Below are 21,018 nucleotides of genomic sequence, written 5' to 3'. Positions count from 1 at the left end.
ATGACTTAAATATTTCACATCTTACACCACTTTGTTGGAGCTGCAGACAAATCTTTGTCCTTCAGAAATCCTGATGTTCAAGTTTAGCAAAGGCACATCCCTTGAGATGAATACTGTATCCAGCCTGAGATATAGTTCAGAGCTAATGTGCATTACAGATTGTCCAAATAAATCTCAAATGTAGGTGCAAATGACGGATGTCCTAAGATGAAAAATAGTTGCCCAAGAAACTTTTTTTAAAAGCCAACTCATCATTGATTACTGAAGGATTTATCAACTATTTAGATAAATTTATTTTATTTAGCAATTGGCTTTTCAATTTCAAACTACCACTTTAAAGTTTTAACACACTGTTTCTAATAAACAATAAACAATATTGATTCATATTTACTAAAATGTTTAAAATGCAACAGAACGTGTGCAATTTCAATTTTTGAAATAGATCTTGTCTTGTAGTAAAACAAGGTGTTAATAGTTTCTTTCAGGATTTCTTGTACTTCTAATAGTGCATTCACTTTGTTTACTCATGTTTTTAAGAATTTCTTTTACTTTGCAAACCACAAGTTAGAGAGGTTGTCAACTGAGTGGGGGTTGCTGCATGGACAGTAAAAAAGGCAGGAAATGACTTTGCATGTAAAGCTATTCATCTGATCACTCTTTGCAATCTACAGATTGTCACAATAAGAATTGAGGCAGCAAACTTTGAGAAAACCAAAATTTGTGTCATACTCAAAACTTTTGGCCACAAGTCAGTGTTGGTTACTTCAACATCTTGCATTCAAATTATGGTTATGCCAAAACGTTTGGATTAGACACTGAAAAAATGTGTCGGACTAAAACATCAACTTTGAAAGAAAGTGGAATGTGAGTGTGTTTGGCTTATTAAACATCAAATAAGACAAAGATAAGATAAGACAAACTTTATTAATCCCCGGAGGGAAATTCAATAACAAACATGTTATTCAAATAACATGGGTTCAAAGCAAAGGGCAACATCCAGTAGGTAAAAATGAAGCCTTTGAATGCTAAATGTTGCTGTTCATCGAGAGTCCGCTTGAGGCTGGCTGCAGGACGATGGGAAGGTACGTACACACCCAGACATAAAAACTGACTCTTACAGCATTAAAAAGCATATTTACAGCCTGGTTCAAAAAACAGCTTGGGTCTAAAACACTGATTTCACTATCAGCACACACCGTACGGTGAGTAAATGTTTTTATAACTCACAGTTTAGAAGTTTTTAGGATCTTTTTATTGTCCAATCAGAGACACAGCTCAGGTCACGTGGCTGACAAGCACCCTGTAGCTGTTCGAAATGAAACTCACAGCCAGCGTCATAGCAAATGTGGCTGTGTCTGGGGATTGGCGTTATTTTATGTGTCAGGAACAGACGGGTGACATCTCGGAGGCTATGTCCATGTTTTATACAGCCTATGGTTTAAAGTTAGACACAAATGTCTTATTTTTTCAGACCAACTTACATGTTGTCCACTGTTCATAGTAAAAGCCAGCTGCACAGCAAAGGGCTGAACCACATCTCATTTTCAGATCTTCTTTCAAAGTATCTGCACTAATTATAGCTATCTGTTGGTGAAAGCTGTGCTGATGTGTACTACTTTGAGCTGAATGCAAGATGGTGACCAAATTTAAACTGGGACCAAGAATAACTATGATCATAATACTAATTATGATAAATTATTTTAAAACCGATCAAATTAACAGTTCAAAATAAAATAGAGTCAGGTTCTGCTAGAAATTAAAAGTCCCGTATTATGCAAAATTCACTTTAGACTGGTTTTGTAACAATACTATGCGTCCCCAGCCTGTCTACAAACACCTCTGAAATGAGAAAATCCTCTTGTCTCCTTCTCTTGCTTGCTCCAGACAAAGTTTGCTTTCAGGACATGTGTGCTCAAGCACGCAGAGTTGAGATCTGCCCTACATGACGTCATGAACCTAAAAAAGTAACTCCTCCAGGCCCGCCCCTTGTACTGCCCCTTCTGTGCAGCGTGTTTTTCACCTTAGCTGCTCGGCTGCTTCAGTAAAATAAACATGGTGAAGGTACGAGCAAGCACGGCGTTTGCTCTGTTGTTGGCTGCACAAAAGAGCACAGAAGTCTTATTTTAACTCCATCTCATGAGGTTTTGAAGGCGATGTGACTTAATTTTGTTTTTGATGGAGATGCACCCACAACTCCTAAAATATTGTATGTGTGTGCTCACCATTTCACTTTGGACGTGGGAGCTGTAAGTTTTACTAATTTATGTTGCTTACTATGCTTTACTTAGTGGATAGCCTGATGAATATGGTTTTAGCATGGCAGCTAACGTAATTTACGGTTTGTAACTTAGTTTCCTTACACTACGTTAACACTCTTTAGTAAATAATATCAGGGGACATTAAAGAGACGATATATAGACATATGTTTCATGTAAAGCTAGCTTTATATACACAATGTTATCTTTTGTTTGGACGGATGTGACTACTTGTCGCGGTAGCCCTCAGCGGAGCTAATGTTGCGCTACAGGGTAGCGAACACACTCTCAGCTGTTATTATGGACGCTAAGACCACAGTCACCACTAATGTGTGTGTTACTGCTGCAGTTTAGTTTGCTTGATAGTTTGCTTGATAGTTGTCCCTCAGGGTACTGCCTCGAAAAACTAACAGTCCAGGCTGCAAGCAGTTCTTTCTGCTTGGTATGGTCATATAACTCTGGTTAGCACCAAGCTGCTAATGTTAGCTTTATCTACCTGATGGTAACTGCAGCAAAATATCAAGACACATGATATTTGTTACTAACCACTCAGAAACGTCCTGCTGCAGCCGTGGAGTTTGGATTTCTTCAGGCGCCTCTCCTTCTGGGTCAGACTCTGGATCAAACTGGTATGACTGGACCGCAGCGCTTCTATGACTTATATCTACACACTCTGTAAACACCGCAGCATGGTATGGGAGCGAAAGCCACACCCTCGTCCAAAGAAGTTGTGAAGGAGGCGTGGACAGGGCAGCTCATTATCATTTAGAGCTACGCCCACAGAAACAGCCTGTTCTCAGGAGTCCAGAAAATAACTGGATTTAACTTGTTGAAAAGTTGCATAATATGGAACCTTTAAGCGTTAACAAGACATTTGAGCCAATAAAACAGTAGGGACAATAAAACCAAGTTGAATAGTTTAAAAAAAGGTAACCAACAGGTGAACTTCAAGTGGATCATCTCTGTAAACAAAGGTTTTCTTACTTTAAAGTAAATGAGGGGCTCTTACGGCAAATGTTCTGTCACCTACAGTGAGAAAGAATGCTGTCGAAACAGAGAAAGCATCTTCTCGGAGACCATAAGTGGCGGCTGGGCTCACAGGGCGCAAGTAAGTTCATCATGTAGGTGGGGGCAAGTCCAAGAAGAGCTTTAAAAGTGATGAGTAGGAGTTTGATATCTGTACCCAAGCAGGAGCCAGTGACGAGATGAAGGAATCAAGGCAGGAGGTCTTGTCTTCTGGTTTTTGTTATCAGTTTTGAATAAGCTTGAGGTGAGACATGGATTTTTGACTGAGACCAGAGAGCAGAGACTTACAGCTATGAGAGGAAGTGACTTTTGCAAAGCACAAGTGAGTGACCTTGGTTATTTCTGTGTGAAATGTCAGACTGAGGAATCAAATAAGAGGACATCAGATTTTGATTCATTGAGGATTTATTGTTAGAGAAACAGGTAAGGAATGACAAACAAGAAACCCCAAACTAGCTGTGATGAGAGAATGCATACAATGTTCTACCACGTTGATTTAGTGTTAAAGGAAAAATGACTGACAACATTTAATAAGTCAGATACTAACCACTTAACCCACGTATATAGGTTGTTGTACACATTATTAACTTTGAATGTCTGTAGTTACAAACCAAACAATTATCCTCTTGTAGGATAATATGCCAACAGCTAAAAACAAGATAAAAACATCAAAATATAGAGAAGGATTATCATTTATCCAAAAAGTCTGGCTTTTAACTTTTGTGTTTGCTTCTCAGTGTGCTTACACAAATGTATGTGCCACAATAACACAGATGTAAGACTTTGTTCAGAATCTCACAGGATTTTTTGTGACTTAATACACTCAGGGATTTTGATACTTAGGTGATGTACACATGTTATTTAATTTTCCGGTGTGATATCTTTTCCATAAAAAAAGTTCTACTGAGCACAAAAAGTAAATCAGCCAACCACCACTTTTATTTTGGACAAAACTCTGAAGAAGAGTAAACTCATTTCTGAAGTCGGGGGCTAGGATGAAGCGAACTAGTGTGAAAATTCATGACTCACAAAAATGGAGAAAATTTGCTCAGCATGGAAAGTATGACTCCCTGACTGCACAAAGCTTTGTATGCTCCAATAATAATAATAATAATAATAATAAAAATACATAAAGCATTTTTTTTAAGTTAACCAGCATTTGAATATTGTAGTTCCAGACTTTAGAGGTGTGTAAACTCCGTTGTTACATCATCTGTGTATTCCCAGGAGAGTGTGAAAACATTTTTTCATCAGCGATAAGCCAGTACTGTGGAGGTGGATTGGATAAAGCCACTGAAAGGTTTTTCTTGACTTTTAAGTTAAACTTTAACCTGACTGTGAACTCAGAGATCTGAGAAAGATGAACTCTGTGAACATAGGTCAGAAGTTGGAAATATTTTTCATTGGTTTTTAATCTCAGGATATGAAAAAGCAAAAAAAAAAAAAAAAGTCTCAGAGAAGAAACTTGAGCTCTGGTAAAACAAATTCTGTATTTTGAGAAAACAAAATCAGAATTTTGATTCTAAGGAATTCTGAAAAATGTTAGAAAAACATTTTATAATTGACAAAGAAAAGTTTGACTTTAGTTTCAGTGTTATTAAAAAAGGATTCAGAATCTGATTTTGATCTCAAAATTGTGAGAATAAAAATTCAGAGTTAAAGAAAAACATTAAAAACCTCAGAAACTCTTTATGAAACTCCCAAAATAAGTAAGTGTCCAGAAGAAGTCTTTTTCTTCGTCCTGTGATTGAAGTTTTCTTTCAGTTCCCCTCAGGGACCCTGACATCAGCATAGATACTTTCCTCCTCCGCTGGTCGTACAGCCTTTACTCCTGCTATGCTTGAACTCCTCTTGATGAAGGTTGGCGCTGAGTAAATCAGAGAGTCTTCATCTGCCTGATGTAATAAATAGAGGGCAGTTTAGTTATGGAAAAATACAGCATTTTCACAACTGTGAAGAAAAAACAAGCTTTCAAGTTTCCGACTATACTCCATTTCTCACCTGCTGATTTTGCTGATCTCTTCGGGCTGTTTCTACTTCACTCTGCAGAGTAACACCAACTGTATAATAGGAGAGAAACACAGCTTTTGTCATTATTGACTTCTGCCTTTAATTTTTCTATTGTTTGATGTGTAAGTGACTTTTCTTACCTTTGTTGCAACCACAGTATTGTTTCTTTAGATTCCTCACAGAGTAAAGGAGAAAGGCTATAACTATGAGACTCATAGCCAGAGCTGTAATCAACAGGTGGAGGACTGTGTTGTTCGTCTGTGTGTCATTTTCCGCTGCTGACAGAAAATTAGAGTTATCTTGTTTGCGGAAGTAACTTTAAATTTATGACACAGTGGTACACAAGAAAAGAAAAATCAGCCAAGTCTGAGACCCACAACTTCCTCATTCTACAAAAATGAAACCATTCACCTTTTTCCTCTAATACTGGGTTTGCTGGGCCTTCTGGTTGAATCTCCTCACATCCGTCCACAGCACAGAAATATGCTCCATCATCACAACAGCTGGTGTTGAAAAAGGTGCAGTTGCATTTCTTTAAGGATCCAGTAAGGTTGAGACTGACTCCTTGAGTAGAATTCAGTCCTGAATGAGGTTGATGCGATCCAGCTCCTAAACAGCATGCACTGTGTTCTCCTGGACAGGTTTTCTTCTCTGGACTGACTGGATCAGTCCTGGGTGTAGGGACTGCAGTGGTAACAGGTTTTGCTGATGGGGCAGTGAAACCAGACTTCTTTGTTGAATCAAGAATTGTTCCTGAAAAATCTTTTTTTTTCTCATAAACGTTATAAAAGTGTTTTGTAATGTGAAGAATGAAAAAAGTTTAAAATAAGTTACATACCTTTAACTGTCAAATTTGTTATTTTCAAAAATGTCAGGTTGCTTTGATTATATTTTATACAGAAGTAAAGTCCTGTATCTCCCACCTCCACTCTGGTAATATGCAGAATAAATTCTCCTTTTGGTCCTGTGGTCTTGAAACGATCTCTCTGATACATTTTATACGTACCGCTTGTTTGTCCTAAATGTTCTGGAGATTTTTCAGAACCAAGCCTGATCCAGGACAGGCTTCCTGTACCCCTACGTGGACAATTTATTTCCACTTTATCACCAACACCAACAGTCTTTGTCTGAAAGATCTCATCATTACTGCATCCTAGAAAGACATTATTTCACATTAACCGTTACATAATCACGAATTTCCTTTTCTAAACTTCTGTAAGAAAATGACGGTATTTTAATGAATACTTAAAGTGTGACACACAAGTATGTACTCACCTGCTTCACCGAGCATCAGCAGGCAACAAAACACAGCCAGCATTTTCGTGTTCTTCCCCTGGAAACAGCTGTTGTATTGACTGTACAATAAAATGATACAGAGTGAAATCCTTTCAGGGGGAGGGATCAATGTCAGAGCAACCTGATTGGCTTTTGATAACGTTGACGCATACGCCACAGCTATGGAAATAGCTGCAATCTTTTAAACCTGAAAACATAAAACAAAACCAGAGCAGGCTTTGGTGTCATGTGTCACTGGGGTTTTTATAGCTGAGAACAAAGAAACGACACAATCACAAGTCCTCTGTGGAGACACATTGTTGTGACTCTTTCTGATGATACATCAAGCGATCTCACTTTGTGTTGATTGTTGATGACGCATCATGGTCATGAGTGAAGATTTAGGTTAAGCATCTAAAACTACTTTAGGTAGGTCAGGAAGTGGTTGAAGACATGACAAACCTAACTTTGAACAGGCACCAGCAATAACAAAACATGGCTTACAGTCATACTACATAGATAATAATAGTTCTGTGCATCAGCATTTTATGCTTGATAAAAAAAATAAATAAAAAAAACTTTTTTTTTTTTCTTCTTCTTCTTCTTTTTTTTTTTTTATTTATGGAAATGCTTGGTCACCAAAGGAGTTGATGCAGAAAGAGGTTTGTTTGTGTGTTTGACCTCAGATACATGGACGTCGTTGGTGATGACATCTATGGGTTTCTGAAGAAGTGTTATAAAGCTCGTTGAAGAGGTGGAGTTAAGGTGGATCTTGACCTCTTGTCAACGGTTCCAGTTTACTTCAGTCAAATCAGTCAAGCTCTGAGGTCTGCAAACCAGCTGTGGAGGTGCAACAAGAGGGTGCCTCCTGGCAGGGTAGGCACTTTTTGTGCAGAGGTACAGTCATAATTAAAGTTTAAAGTCATAAGCCTCCTATGAATTATGGCATTTCTACTCAAGTGTGTTAATGGAGTTGCAACAGATTTTGGGGGCAGCTTCAAGTCACTTTAGGCACTGCAGATTTCTTTTTTTTAATACCTCTGTGTTGGCTTCTTTTTTAACCAAGCAGCAACCTACAGTCTGCAGTTCTTTGAGATTTTGCTTGAGGCTGGCTACAGAAAGACCATAAACCGCATACACACCAAGCCCCCCCCCCAAAAAAAAACAATTGAAAAAAATAAAATGCAAATTTCATCAGTGGCACACAGGGGGTGAATTTTTATTTTTTAATTCAGTGGTTTAGAACAGTAGTTCCCAACCCCCAGGACATGGACTGGTCCCAGACCGTGGGTCAGTTGGTACTGGGCCACACATAAAAAATACTGAATTAACATGATATCAGTTTAATTTATAGTCTGATTCCGAACAATGTTTTATTTTGAAAAATGACTGGATTCTTTCTGTCATACCTGTCTACTCTTGACACCAAATCCCCAAGCTAGCAAAATGGACCAAAAACAAACATCTTTGGAAAGTTTCTTTGGGCAGGGTTAAAGAGCCAGTGAGGAGGCAGAAAAAGGGTCAGTCCATGAAAACATCATCTGACATTAAACCAGTTTGTGGCGCAAAAAAGGTTGGGGATTGCTGGTTTTAGAAGATATTTTGATTGTGAGTTCGCCACATGGCTAACGCGCCCTATAGCAGTTGGCGTGGAGACTCCAAGTCCGCCCCACTTCTGGTTGATTTGAATCAAAACTTTGTTTCAGAAACAGACGGGTGACATCACAAAGACTATGTCCATTTATTATACAGTCAAGGTTTTAACACAGTATATTACAGCTAGTTTGTGATTAAGTGTAAATTGTCACATGATGCTGCCCAGTGAGTTGTTTTAATGCCTAATTCCATATCAAATGCAGATCAAGAGGAACCTACACGCTAAATGAAGAGTGTTTTAAAGTAGTCAGTGGAATTATTGAAACCACAGATCTCAGTGAACCATTTTTTAGTTCATGTGAGGGGGTTTTAGTTGGGTTTTAAATCAAACATGATAGAATGACCAACAACGGAAAGTCAACCCCCACCAGGAAGAAGACAAATTATTTCTGCAAGGTTATTTTTAAATTCTCTGATCTTTTCCACTGGGCTGGTGACAGCTAAGGCAACTTATAGCAGTGGGAGGGGACTTGACAGACTTTTATTTACTTTACACTTTGAGAGAAAATATTCTCAGAGGATTTATGTTCTACTACTTAAACATTAGCTGGATGAATCAGGGGGAAGTTACTGCATCACACAGGGGTGCCAAGACTGATGCAAAATGAATGTTCCACAAGGAGGTTCTGGGTGTTGATAACATGATTCAGCTTGCTTTTTCAACGTGGCAGTCAAATACTGACAGTCATACACAAAGTTAAGGGATTACAACTGGAGTAAGCGAAACCATTTGCTTAGCTTTATAAGAGACAAGTCTACTCTGTCATTCACTTGTGTGGGTTCATGTTTGACAAACATAACACACTTCACCTGAGAAGTTCTGCTCAGGGACATGAACATATGACTGTCACATCACTTTTCACCTGTAAGGACTTTGTAGTCTTTGATTCAGCTAAGGGAGTAAAGTGCAGCCCAGTTTGACAACCAAAGCAAGAGAGTGAAAGTAAAGATAAGCTCTCTGTATCTGGACTTAAATCTGCACTGACTAGTCTTCAGACCAGTGTATTGTGGTTTGTGGCTTTGACGATGGTCAGTAGGGTCCTGACCACGAGTCAAGAAAAGATTTGACCAATACATTTTTGTGAAGTCTACAGATGTACGCTTTAGTCCTTTGTGCACCAAAGGACACAAATAAACATGCGTTCACAGTAACCGCTGAAAAACAAAATGATCTATGGAAACTTTCAGCTGTGTTGTGGTTGGGCGGCAGACTGAGGTGTGAAAACAGAATGGGCTTTTCTCACTTCCTCACTCTCAGTATGAGACCTGTGATAGTCAGCATGTATCACTGTCAATAAAAAACGTCAGGTCAAATAACTTTTTGGTGTTTCAATTCCCACAAAAACTTAAACAAGCTAATGAGGGGTCAAGTCTGTGTTTGTCATTAACATTTTGTCACATTTCCTGTAATCTGGTGCCTTTTTTTTTGTCTTTTTTTTGTTCGTTCAGCCCTGTCTCCATTTTGACCAGAGCAGGATGTTACACATTAACCTTGCCTCATGTTTATTTATCAGGCAACTTTTACATAGGAACAATGGCTGAATTGATAATAGATTCATATTTAGGTAGTAACATACATTTTTCTGCAAGGCATTGTAGCCTTTTGTTGATGGGACAGCTAAAGAGAGACAGGAAATGTGGGGAGTGGAGGGAGGGGGAGTTAATGCAGCAGGTGGTCGAGGTTGCACTTGTAACAGCGATTGCTGCAACAAGGCCTACAGCTTTTGAAAAAGGGGGACATGTGCTTAAATAAAATGCATCTGTAATGTTTTATTTTTTTCTGTTCTTTGTCCTTTTTAATAAAAAGTCAGAGCTTGTAAAAAGCAAATATAAAAGCAAGAAAAGCTCTATCTTTATAGGTGTATCCTGTTGCCATAGAATGAAGCTCATCTCTGCACATCCTGTTAAAATTCATATGAGCCCCCTTCTGAGTAAACAGACCTCAAGTTTGGTCAAAGGGCAGAGAATCAGCCCACCGCAGCCTGCGTGTTTCAGTGAAGCTGTTGCATGTGCAGGAAAGAAGTGGCTGAAGAACAGGAAGGTGGGGCTGAGTCACCTTTCACAAGAATAAGAATCTGAAAGAGAAGAACTTTAAGTAAACAGATTAACGTTACAGCATGGCTGGAGGGTGATTTCATGACAGTGAGGGGAAAATTCATAAACAGAAAATTGTATTTGAAGAGGTGTTCCCAGCAGACTGACTCATCGGACAGCTGCAAACAGAGTCTGAATCATGCTCACAGGCCCTCATGTGGACACAATAGACTGTATGATACATGAACATAGTCTACATGATGTCACAGGTGGGGCCTTATTGGAAGTGGGGCGGGCTATGAGTCTCCACACTAACAGCTATAGGGTGCCTGCCTGCAATCTGCTGAGCTGTGTCTCTGATTTGATACACTCGTCGTCTTAGTATCTTCTACACAGCAGAGTTACAAAAAAAAAGAAAAAAAAAGTCACCCCCGCACAGTGAGGGCCGTTAGAGAAATCAGCTACTTATTTTTTGGAACTAGGCTGTAAACATGTTGAACTCTGCTGCAAGATTTTTTTCTTTTGTTTTGTGGTTTTTGGTAGGTCAGGGGCCAGCCTCAAGCAGCTAGTAGACAAATTGCGTATTGTAGCACTCTTGCTTTGTGTCAGAGCAAGAGAATAAGCCTGAGTGCTAAATCTGTTGAGTGTAAACATTGCTGATGGTTTCATTTTTGATCATGTTTTACGCTAATAAAGTGAGACATACACCTTCATTTATTTTCAGATCTAACTTTATTTTTATCCTGTGTCTTTATTTGCAAATTATGGTTTTAAAAAACACAATACAAAAACAAAAGCAAAAGCAAATAACAACACAGGTTAAATCTTATAAGACAGTATCACAGTATTAAAACCAGTGTTGAAAAGCTTCAGCCACTCAGACCTGTAGGAGAGCAACATTAATGCTCCAGGAAAGAAACATTGTGTGCATTTGCATAACTGACCACAAACACATTTCTGTGACACATGAACTGAACGTACACACAATAATACAAGTGTATCCAGCACTGCAAAATGAGTGTACTTTTTCATTTTTGTTATTTTAATATTTTTTTAACTCTCATCTAAAACTGAACAAGAAGATCACACACCAATAACTGATAAATAACAATAATAATAATAATAAAAAAAAAAAAAAAAAAAAAAAGACCTGGCGACTCATTTGACCAACTCAAAGCTCTTTAAAGCTGCACTGATCCTCTTTTTCTTCTGTGGTGTTGAATTCTTTACACCCCCACGGTCAGATTTCTTCATGGTGAAGACAACAGCAGAGTAAACCTGTGCATCCTCATCTGTCTGAGGATTAACAGAAATAACTAAGTAAAATAAAAAGCAGATTTTTTCTCTAAAGATGAATCTACATTGAACATACTTTACCTGTTGATACATTTTGATGCCACACTCTGCTCTTGGCTTTCGAAAGCAGGTGAAAACATTAACAAGCATAGAAATGACCAAGCAGACTATCGTTATCACCAGCCAAGTTAACGTGACACTTTCTGTTTGCTCTGAAAAACAAAAGAGAAGTTGAATTAATGATCATGTCATGAACGCAACAAATATCTACCCCAGCTCTTTAAATATTATCATACCAATCTGCTCGTTCAATCCATCTTCAAATAAAATCTGTCCACATGAAGCCACAGCACAGTAGTAAGTCCCAGCATCAGAGGAGCTGACGTTCTTAGAGGGGTGGTAAACACAGCTTTTCTGAGCGTCGAATCTCTTGTCACATCTGGTTTCAGCAGTGTAGGTGACTTCTGGATGTGATGTATCTGCTCCACTTCTGAACCAGATCACATTGTGACCTCCTGGACATGTTTTATTGTCAGAGTCAGAGAGGTCTGAGCACTGCAGCAATACTGGGGCTCCTGGATGAACAGATTCATTGATCGATGGCTGCTGAACAACGGTAAAGTTTGATGTTCTCTGAGAGTTTCCTGCCAAAATAAAGAGAGCAGGAAGTGAAAAGGGTAGATAACACCTCAGTTTTCAAATGAGGCTGATTTCCTTTTCCTAAAAATAACGTCATCTAGTTTTAAACAAATGGTCAAAAAATCTGACTTTCAGAAACATGATGGTCAGTGAAAGGACAAAAAAACAAACAAAAAACTTATATGCAATGTTAATTGAGTCTTGCATTTTGAATAATGGCTTTAACTAAAGTGTAGATTTGTACAAAAAAAAGGGATTACAGAAATTATTACCTTTTAATGACAGATACATTCCCTTCCAAGTCACCGCAGCCCACTCTGAGACTCCACAGTGATACATCCCCTCATCTTCTTCAATGGTCTTCAGAATGGTCAGGTTACTCATAGTCTTGGTAATGCTTACATTAAATCTGGAGGGTGAAAACTCTGCTCCAAATACAGGGTTTGTGTGTGTCTGCAGCCTCACGATTAATGTCAGAGTTTCCCCCGCACGCTGTTTGTACCACAAGAGTCTACTGCTCAACAGGTCAGGAGAAACACATGTCAGAGTGGCCGGTTCACCCAGCTGGACTGAGGTCACTCGAGGCATTGTGTCTGAAACAAAAAGGAAATGTTGTATCATCACAAATGAAGAAAATCATGAAATAGGAAAAAAACTAGTTGTAACACTTACATCCTTTTTCGAGGAGGAGCAGTGTGAGCCACAACACCACCATTTTGACTCCGTCTTCAGAGGAACACTTGAAGGTTTTTCAGCGAGTGAGGGCGTGGACTTGGTCCTCTGTGTCAGACCATCAAAACCATCACCTGTGCATTTCCTGTCACCCTTTTTCTCCCCCTTGAGTTTAAGATGCACATGAACATTTGGTCTAAACTAAAACTTCCTCTTTTATTCCTTTTTCATTTTTGCCAAGATCTCTCACAGCTGTGATGCGCCGATAGAAATCACCTCTCAGTGGATTTAGAAAAAAAAAACACACTGAAGCATCGAAGATTATTTCTATTTAATGAAATGTTTTTAAACAAGTACAGTTGACAGCTCTTTCAAAAAGCCTTTTTAGGCTTTGGCCCTGGTGGTTAACACATGCACACATTCAAGAGGCTGCAGTGGTCGCTGTTTCATGACCCCCTGCTACATGTCATCTCCTGCTTTCTGCTCCCCTCATTTCCTGTTTTTGTTTTGTGTTAAAGTTGTTTCATTGTGAAATGAGTTTTCAAAACCCTGCATTTAATAGAAATTAGATGCAACACATGGATCTAGAAAGGACTTATAATGATCATCAAACGTCCAAAACCGAAACCAGGATTGTTTATCTCCAGACATAACATGATATCGACTACAAATGAATGAATAACAGAGCAAAATAGAATAGAATAGAATAGAAAATACTTTATTTATCCCCGAGGGGAAATTCAGGAGTCACCGCAGCATTTAAGAAAACAAAAGTAAGAAAGAGTATAGAAAGTGCAAAAATGTCCATAAGAAATTAGATGACGACATCCCGTCCACCACTCGTCCACCACTCTCCAGCCCAGCCAGTCTCCACCTCCACAGGGTCCAGGACTGAGCCTCCCCAGAAGTCTGTTCAGTCTCTGTCTCCTGGATCCTGTCTGCTCACAGCAGGCGAAGCTCCTCCGATGTGTCGCGGCGTCCGATGTCAGCTCCGTCAGCCACGTCCGTAAACAGCACGATGCCGCTGGATTAGCACAGCTAGCTCATCCATCCCCCGGGGCGAGATCCCACGTTCCCAACAACGATGGATGGAAGGACAGGTCCACGTCGTCACCTCCCAGCTCACATCCGAGAACCAGCACGTCGTCCTCACCGCCTCCTCCTCAGCTCAAGGGAAATCATCAAGCCCTACACTAGTTAGCATTGACATGCTACAGGCTGCTAACAGCTAATTTTGCATGTAAACAATGCAGCCATGGTTACATGTAGGATCTCCAGACAAACACAGGAGAAAAGTAGTAAAAAATATCGCCGAAGCCACAAAAAGTTTGGTGTCCGTGACCGACAATGAACCATACAAAGTGATGATCCACTCCAAATACAAAGATGACGAAAAAGAGACGAAAAAATTACAAGAAACGGACAAAGACGAGAGAGCTGCTGCAACAGGCAGCTACTTGGGTAGCGCCTAGCAACCGTTTTGGGTGAATAAACAAAAGGTGAATAAACAAACAGTAATCACAGCAATAACATTAATAAATACTGAAGAATGTATACAAGCACACACTTACATTTAATAAATGTGCATTTAAAACTTCATTTAGCTCATGATTCATTTATTGTTTGTATTGTTAGTTTGTCTCAACAGTTCTGACCCCGCTGTAGATTATCTCTTCCTCCTCCTCTTCCTTTGTTACATTTTTTCTTTCATCTTCGGTGATTGTCTTCCTCCCAGAAAAAGTTGGTGCAGCATAAATCAGTGAGCTCTCATCTCTCTACATATAAAATGCCAAACACATCATAATAAGACAAATGTTTTCTAACTGTTTCTTTATGATTAAACCATCCTGGTGTAAAGTACCTGCAGACTTCGCTGATCGTCTGTAGATCGCTGTTACATCGTCATTATGTTGATCACCAGCAACTGTTAAAAACCAAAGATGTAGTTTAGTTGTTTATTAAGAGCTTCAATGTTAGCTTTTGGATTGATGATAGGAAAAAGTTGTTATTACTTTCGCAAGAAGGTTTTGTCTGGATGATGTAGATCAGGAGGGCTATAACAATCAGACAGCCCACCAGAACAGTGGCGAGCAGAAAAATAGCTGTGTTGGTCATACACAAGTTGTGTCCTGACAAAAAGTTGAAATGAGGAGTTTAAAGTTTTAATAATAAAATATCAGTGCTGATTAAAAAAAGCAGCATAACAAGAATTTATTCTACTAGATTCTAAGTAAGTCTTTAGAAATGCTACAGAGGAAAATTTGTTTAGTTACCTTCAGTGTGGGGCAGCGTTCTGTTATCACACGTTAACTCCCCACATGCAGCCATATGAAGAACGTAAAGATATAACGTCAGTATTTCAGAAAAGAGATCGGAAAGGTTTTGCTCTGAAAGGAACAACCAGATGTAACAACTTAATAATATGAATCAGGTATAATTTAGAAATTGTAAATGCTTACCACCCAATCTGAGTACCAAAAGGAATAAAAACACAGTCTGCATTTTCTAGTAAGTCCACTTATGTCAGCACTAAAATGGACTGGCCAAAGAAGCTGATTGTACTATTTATTATCGCATCAAGTGGGAGGAGACAACTGCAGATTCAACTGAGTGGTCTGTCGTTATGATGGTGTTGCTCTGTTCTACCACAATGGGAACACAAATAACATCAATCATCTCACAGGTCAAAGCACATAAAACACATCTAGCAGACAGCTCTGCGTCTTAGGATTTCTGATCCCGTAAAGAAACGCTTGAAGTAACCCCGGGAGTACATTTTTTTTAATTTTATTTTGAATTCTTGAAAGCTTGTATGATGCACATTTATGGGGGAACAAGCAAGTCACCTGCTGGGTTAGGAGCACGATTTTAATACATTTAGTTTTGCATTTTCAGCTGAAAATCAGCTATATATATATATATATATATATATATATATATATATATATATATATATATATATATATATATATATATATATATATATATATATATATACATATATATATATATACATATATATATATATATATATATATATAACATGTAGAGAAGAGCTTCACCAGCTGTGGGAGGCCAGTTTGGTGGGTTTCCCTGGGGCGGCGCTTACAATTTTTGCTGGGACCTGAAGAGGCCACCAGCATCACCTCCCAACTAGGCTGGTCAGCACAACCAAGCAGGCCTAGTCTCTGGGAGGTCAGCCAGCTCCTTTTCCTCACTTAACCCCATGGCCAACCCTTTCTCCTCGCTTGGCTCCTAGGCTGACCCCAGCGCCACATTTGGTAATTCTTGTGTTTTCCTCATGTTCCTGGATTTGTTTTTTTGTTTTTTTGCTCCCTGTACAGTTTGATTTCTCCGCATGTCCTTGTGTTACCCTCTCTGTTTGCTGCCAAACTGTGAGAAGTATTACTGACTAGCTAAGCACAGAGATGCAACTAATCAGACTAATGTCAGTGGGCAACCACCTCACAAAAAGGCAACAGAGCACTATTCTGTAGTTTTTGAAACAAAACAGTCTTGTGGACGCAACTAAATAGAACAAGTTAACCATAGCAATGGAAAATGTGTTTTCATGCATGTATACAGACCTATCCAATGACCCTGAGTGGACAACCAAGCTAGAGGAAAAACAGGTTCAACGCTCAGACCTTGTCTCAGGAAAGTTTTAGGTTTATCACCACAGTAAAGTCTATACAAGTTGAACAGTGGGTGTAAACAGAGAGAAACTTTTTTCTACAGGTTTTGCTCTGCAGTGGTTTGATCTGGGTCTTTACCATCACTCTGACCATGAGCAAAAAGGATGGTTTGACCACAGAGATATTTTAACTGTTTCATCGGTCTAAACACACAAAGAGACATGTATTAATGACAACTGCAGATAAACAAATGATCTATGGAAAGTTTTGGCTGAACTGTGGCGAGGCTTCAAACTTGAGGTGTGAACACAGCTTCCTCATTCTAACTGTGAGACCTGTGATAGTTGGCCTGTGCTGCAGTATTCATAAAGGGCAAGGTAAATGACTTTACAGTTTAATAAAATCACAATATCTTACATGAGTAAATGTAGTCTTACTTTGCTATGAGTACTTTTATTAAAAAAATGTACTTCAATTTCGTTTTTCTTCTTGTAGCTGTAAAAAGAAGAGAGACCTTAATTCTAGTCCCACCCTCTGCTTCTGTTGACCACAGCAGGATGTTACACTGTGGTGTTTATTTATAGTGTGTATCATTGGGGTCATGTTAAACAGACAGCATGTCCAAATGCATAATCAATCATTAAAACAATGTAACATGAATGTTACAAAACCTTTTGTTTCATTTGACACCATTAATTATTTTATTTTTACTTTTAATCTAGTAAAATCTTTTCACCCCAACTGAAATGAGCCTGCTGAAACCTCATGAAGATGTCCTTTGAAGGGTGTATCATATCAGTTTTTACTGAAGTGTGGTTAAGTTTGGTGAAAGGACTGAGAGGAAGACAACTGAGGCTTTGTTTCAGTGGAGCTGCTGCCTTTTCTCTGGCTTGTTTCCCTCACAGGCTAAAAGAAGGTTTATGTTGAGAAGAGACTTTCATGCTGTGAGATGTGTTGTTGATGTTTGTTCCAGACCTTTGTACATGTTGTCATGACCCCTGGACATACGTGTATCTGCAAATTTGTGTTTGTGTTTGTCTCTCTCTGTCTCTCCTTCCTCTGTGACAGTGTCTCCGAGCATGTGTGTGTACTGTATGTTGTGAGACGTGATTGGCTCCTCTGGGGTGATTAGCACTAGAGCAGAATTGGTGGAGCACGAGGGGGAGGAGTGACTCTGTCTATAGTGGCATCCGTCCCCTCTCTGTCACCTCTGCTGCTCAGAGAAAAGAGCCAGACTCTGTTCAGTTTGAGATTTGTGTGATTATTTGAAACTGAGCCAAGTAAAAAGAGCAGTCTAGTGGTGGAGAGAGCTTTCATTCTCCTTTTGGAAGTTAGCTAGTTGGGTTTGGTCATAGATGAGTTTAGGGATTAAAGGATTTTTGTTTGTTGATTCAGACATTGCTCTTTCCCCAAGTTAATTAACTGCTGCTTTATTTTGTGAAACTGTATTTAGCTGGCTTTTGTTGGGAGTGGGGGAGTGTAGAGGGCTCCACATGTTGTCTCTTTTGTCCTGATGGACTGGAACATGACAATATTTTTGAATTTGCAAAATGTCATTTTTTTTTCTTTTCTTTTTAATTTTTGTTCTGTCTTTCTAAGGCCTAAGGTATGGTGGCCACTAGCTGTCAGCTGGTTTGTTATGATAAATGATTCTTTTCTTTTTTACCTTCAACTATGATAAATATAGCTATAATGCTAAGAGTATGACATGACTGATCTATAAAGCTAAATATAAGATGACATTTTACTGATACATAAAAAAATATAAGTACCACGAGGGTTATCACAAGGTGACACCCCTATTTATCATGGATGAAAATAGGAAATCATTTACTTACTCTCACAACTTTTCAGTGTCCATTGGGATAGCTGACCTCTTTTAACTTTTGCTGTGGTTATACTTTCGATGTGTCGTAGCATTTGCATTTGTGTTTTCGCTCTTACATTCATGTTGTGGCTTTTGCAAATTGCCTGACACTCACCGGCCACCGTACTTAGGGTTTAGTCAAAATGTCTTTTCATTCCATCTTTGACAGTAATCATAGAAAACAAGTTTTAATCAAAAATCCATTAAAGCTATAAAACTTCTTGAGTCGACTGATAAAGATCTAATTGGGTTTAATGTTGGAGTTTTCAGTTTGACTGAGAAAGAAGGCCAAAAGCTGTCCTCTGAACAGAAGAATGAGGTTGATGTAAATTGTCTGTTGTTAAATGAGACGGGGACACCAAGTGAGAATTTAGAACACACACACTTGCAATGTTTATTGATATCGACATAAAAGACAGTACAAAGACACTTGTACAAAGGACATAAACAGTGACAATGCAGTCAGACATGGTGAGCTTTAACAGTATCATACAGTTACACATATATGACACGTACACAGACTGTTTGTATAGGTACAGAAAACAATGCCTCCTCAAGATCGAGCGTCTGCATGTAATGGCTGGGAATGACGAGTATCTAGCAAACGGTAAAGCCTTCTGTTTGGAGAGGCCATACATCTGAAAGCCCTTCACCACTGACTCATGCACATGACCAAGTCTGCCAAATTTTAGCTACAGAGTAATCCAGCGCATAAACTGTTAATTTGTGACATCTCTGACCCTGCTGTAGATCGTCTCGTCCTCTGCTGTTTTCTTTTTTCTTCCCTCATATTTGCTGGTCTTCTTCTTCTTAGAAAATGTTGGCACAGCATAAACCAGTGAGCTTTCATCCCTCTGAGGATACACAACAACAAAAATATATGCAAATATAATGACAGATTTTAATGAAGACTAAAATTGAAAAAAGTTTGTTTCTTGGTGTTTGTTTCAAGTATCTGACCTGCTGAGTTTGCTCATCAATGCAGGCTGTTGAAGCGTTTCTGTGGGAATCATCATCAGCTGTTAAAAAGTAAAACTAAAAATATAGTAAAACAGTTTATGCAGTTAATGCAGCTTAATTGTTTACTGTTTGATTAATTGATGAAAATGAAAATTACATTACTGTTAAAAGAAGATTTTCGCTTGATGGTGTAAATCAGGAGGGCTATAATAATCAGACAGATAGCCAGAACAGTGGAGACCACAAACAGGGCTTTGTCAGCCAAGCATGAGTTGTTTCCTGACATAAAGTAGAAGTTAAAAAAAAAGTTATGATAAAATGTAATAGACTTAATAATGGACAGTACTTAATATATTTTTGAACATGTTTTTGACATAAGAGTTATAACTGCCAGAAAACAAATGTTCATTTACCTTGAGGTTTGAGTTTTGTTCCATTTCCAAACAGGACCTCCCCACATGCAGCCACAGCACAGTAAAAAGTCTCTTCATCAGAGGAGCTGACAGTCTCAGAGAAGCTGTAGGTACATTTCTGCAAAGAGGGAGCCTCAGAGCTCCTCGTACATCTATCACTTCTGTTTCCATGAGTGTAAATGAAGCTGGGACGAGATCCTTCTGATCCAGCTCCGAGCCAGAACACTCTGTGTTCTCCTGGACATGGTTTACTGTCAGGGTCATAAAGGACTGAACACTGAAGAGTCCTTGAGTACCATGGACGGGCTGGATCAGATGAAATGTCTCGAATGACTGTAGTGATGTCAGGTCCTGGTTCTTTTGATTTAAACAAAGAAAGAGACCATTTGTGTTTTACTCAGTGTAAAGTTAAGTTCAAAGTTAAAATCTATCAACTGTATCTTTCCTTAATGAAAATAAAAGTTCAATAATAATATCTAAATTCAAATGAAACATTGTAACTTCTCAAGTCAATTCCAATGACTGTATATGCGAGAAAAAGTTATCATTTTGTGTCTTCCTTACCTTTAACTCTCAGAAACACTCCTTTCAAAATGGTAACTTTGGGTTGTGTTTGTCCAACACAAAAGTAAAGTCCAGTATCACTGAGCTGTGTTTTACTGATAACCAAATCAAAAGAATCAGCCTCTTGTTTTGCTGTGCAGCAAGGACTTTCCAGAACTTGGTTACTGTTGGAGCCAGATGATCTTCCCAAAAATTCAGGTAAAGCTTCGGAAACAAGCCTGAACCAAAACAACTGTGATGGACTCCCCAAGTTATTTTGAGGACATGACAAAGTCACAGCATCTCCTACATTGACAGTATTTGTCTCATAGTTCTCACCAACTGTGGATCCTGAAGAATATAGAGACATAATTTCACTATTTAAGAGAAGAGGACAGAAAGCTTTATCCCTGTGCTTTACAACTCATGAAACAAGCTAATATACATATATGCTACATTTAAGAAAATGTAAAATATACTTACGACCCAGTCTGAGCACCGTAAGGAATAAAAACACAGTCCACATTTTTTTTGTTACTTCACTTACGACAGCACTAAAATGGACAGGACAAAGAAGCTGGGTCTTCTAAATATGATAGTATCAAGTGGGAGGAGACAAGTGCAGATTAATCTGATTGGTCTGTCATAAAGATGGTGTTGCACTGTTCTACCACAGTGGAAACAGAAAAACATCAATCATCTCAGGTCAATGCAGGTACAACACTCAAAGCACATAG

General features: G+C 38.8%; 1 protein-coding gene across 1 annotated transcript; it reads right to left on the bottom strand.

Annotated features, from left to right (window-relative positions):
* Positions 1 to 11,185: 11,185 nt before the first annotated feature.
* On the bottom strand, positions 11,186 to 12,906 carry LOC141793798 (uncharacterized). The gene is made up of 5 exons (XM_074674666.1): positions 12,864 to 12,906; positions 12,464 to 12,784; positions 11,849 to 12,196; positions 11,634 to 11,764; positions 11,186 to 11,552 (listed from the first exon to the last, which is right to left on the bottom strand). The coding sequence occupies exons 1-5, from the start codon at positions 12,904 to 12,906 to the stop codon at positions 11,415 to 11,417; spliced, it is 981 nt and encodes a 326-aa protein (XP_074530767.1). The 3' UTR covers positions 11,186 to 11,414.
* Between the last annotated feature and the right edge of the window lie 8,112 nt (positions 12,907 to 21,018).

The sequence above is a fragment of the Halichoeres trimaculatus genome, unplaced genomic scaffold, assembly GCF_033239565.1.
Source record: "Halichoeres trimaculatus isolate MK-OKI-2021-1 unplaced genomic scaffold, fHalTri1.1 fHalTri1_scaffold_7, whole genome shotgun sequence".
Taxonomy (NCBI): Eukaryota; Metazoa; Chordata; class Actinopteri; order Labriformes; family Labridae; genus Halichoeres; species Halichoeres trimaculatus.
Note: the sequence above shows the minus strand (reverse complement) of the source record. Positions and strands in the feature narration are given on the sequence as shown.

Bases quoted from the DNA above. Each gene is read 5' to 3' on its own strand.
- LOC141793798 (XM_074674666.1), bottom strand. From the start codon at position 12,906: ATGGTGGTGTTGTGGCTCACACTGCTCCTCCTCGAAAAAGGAT. The intron at 12,197-12,463 runs GTAATAATTTCT...TTATTTTGGCAG, and splicing joins AATGTATCTGTCATTAAAAG to GAAACTCTCAGAGAACATCA. The intron at 11,553-11,633 runs GTAAAGTATGTT...GTTAATCCTCAG, and splicing joins GCATCAAAATGTATCAACAG to ACAGATGAGGATGCACAGGT.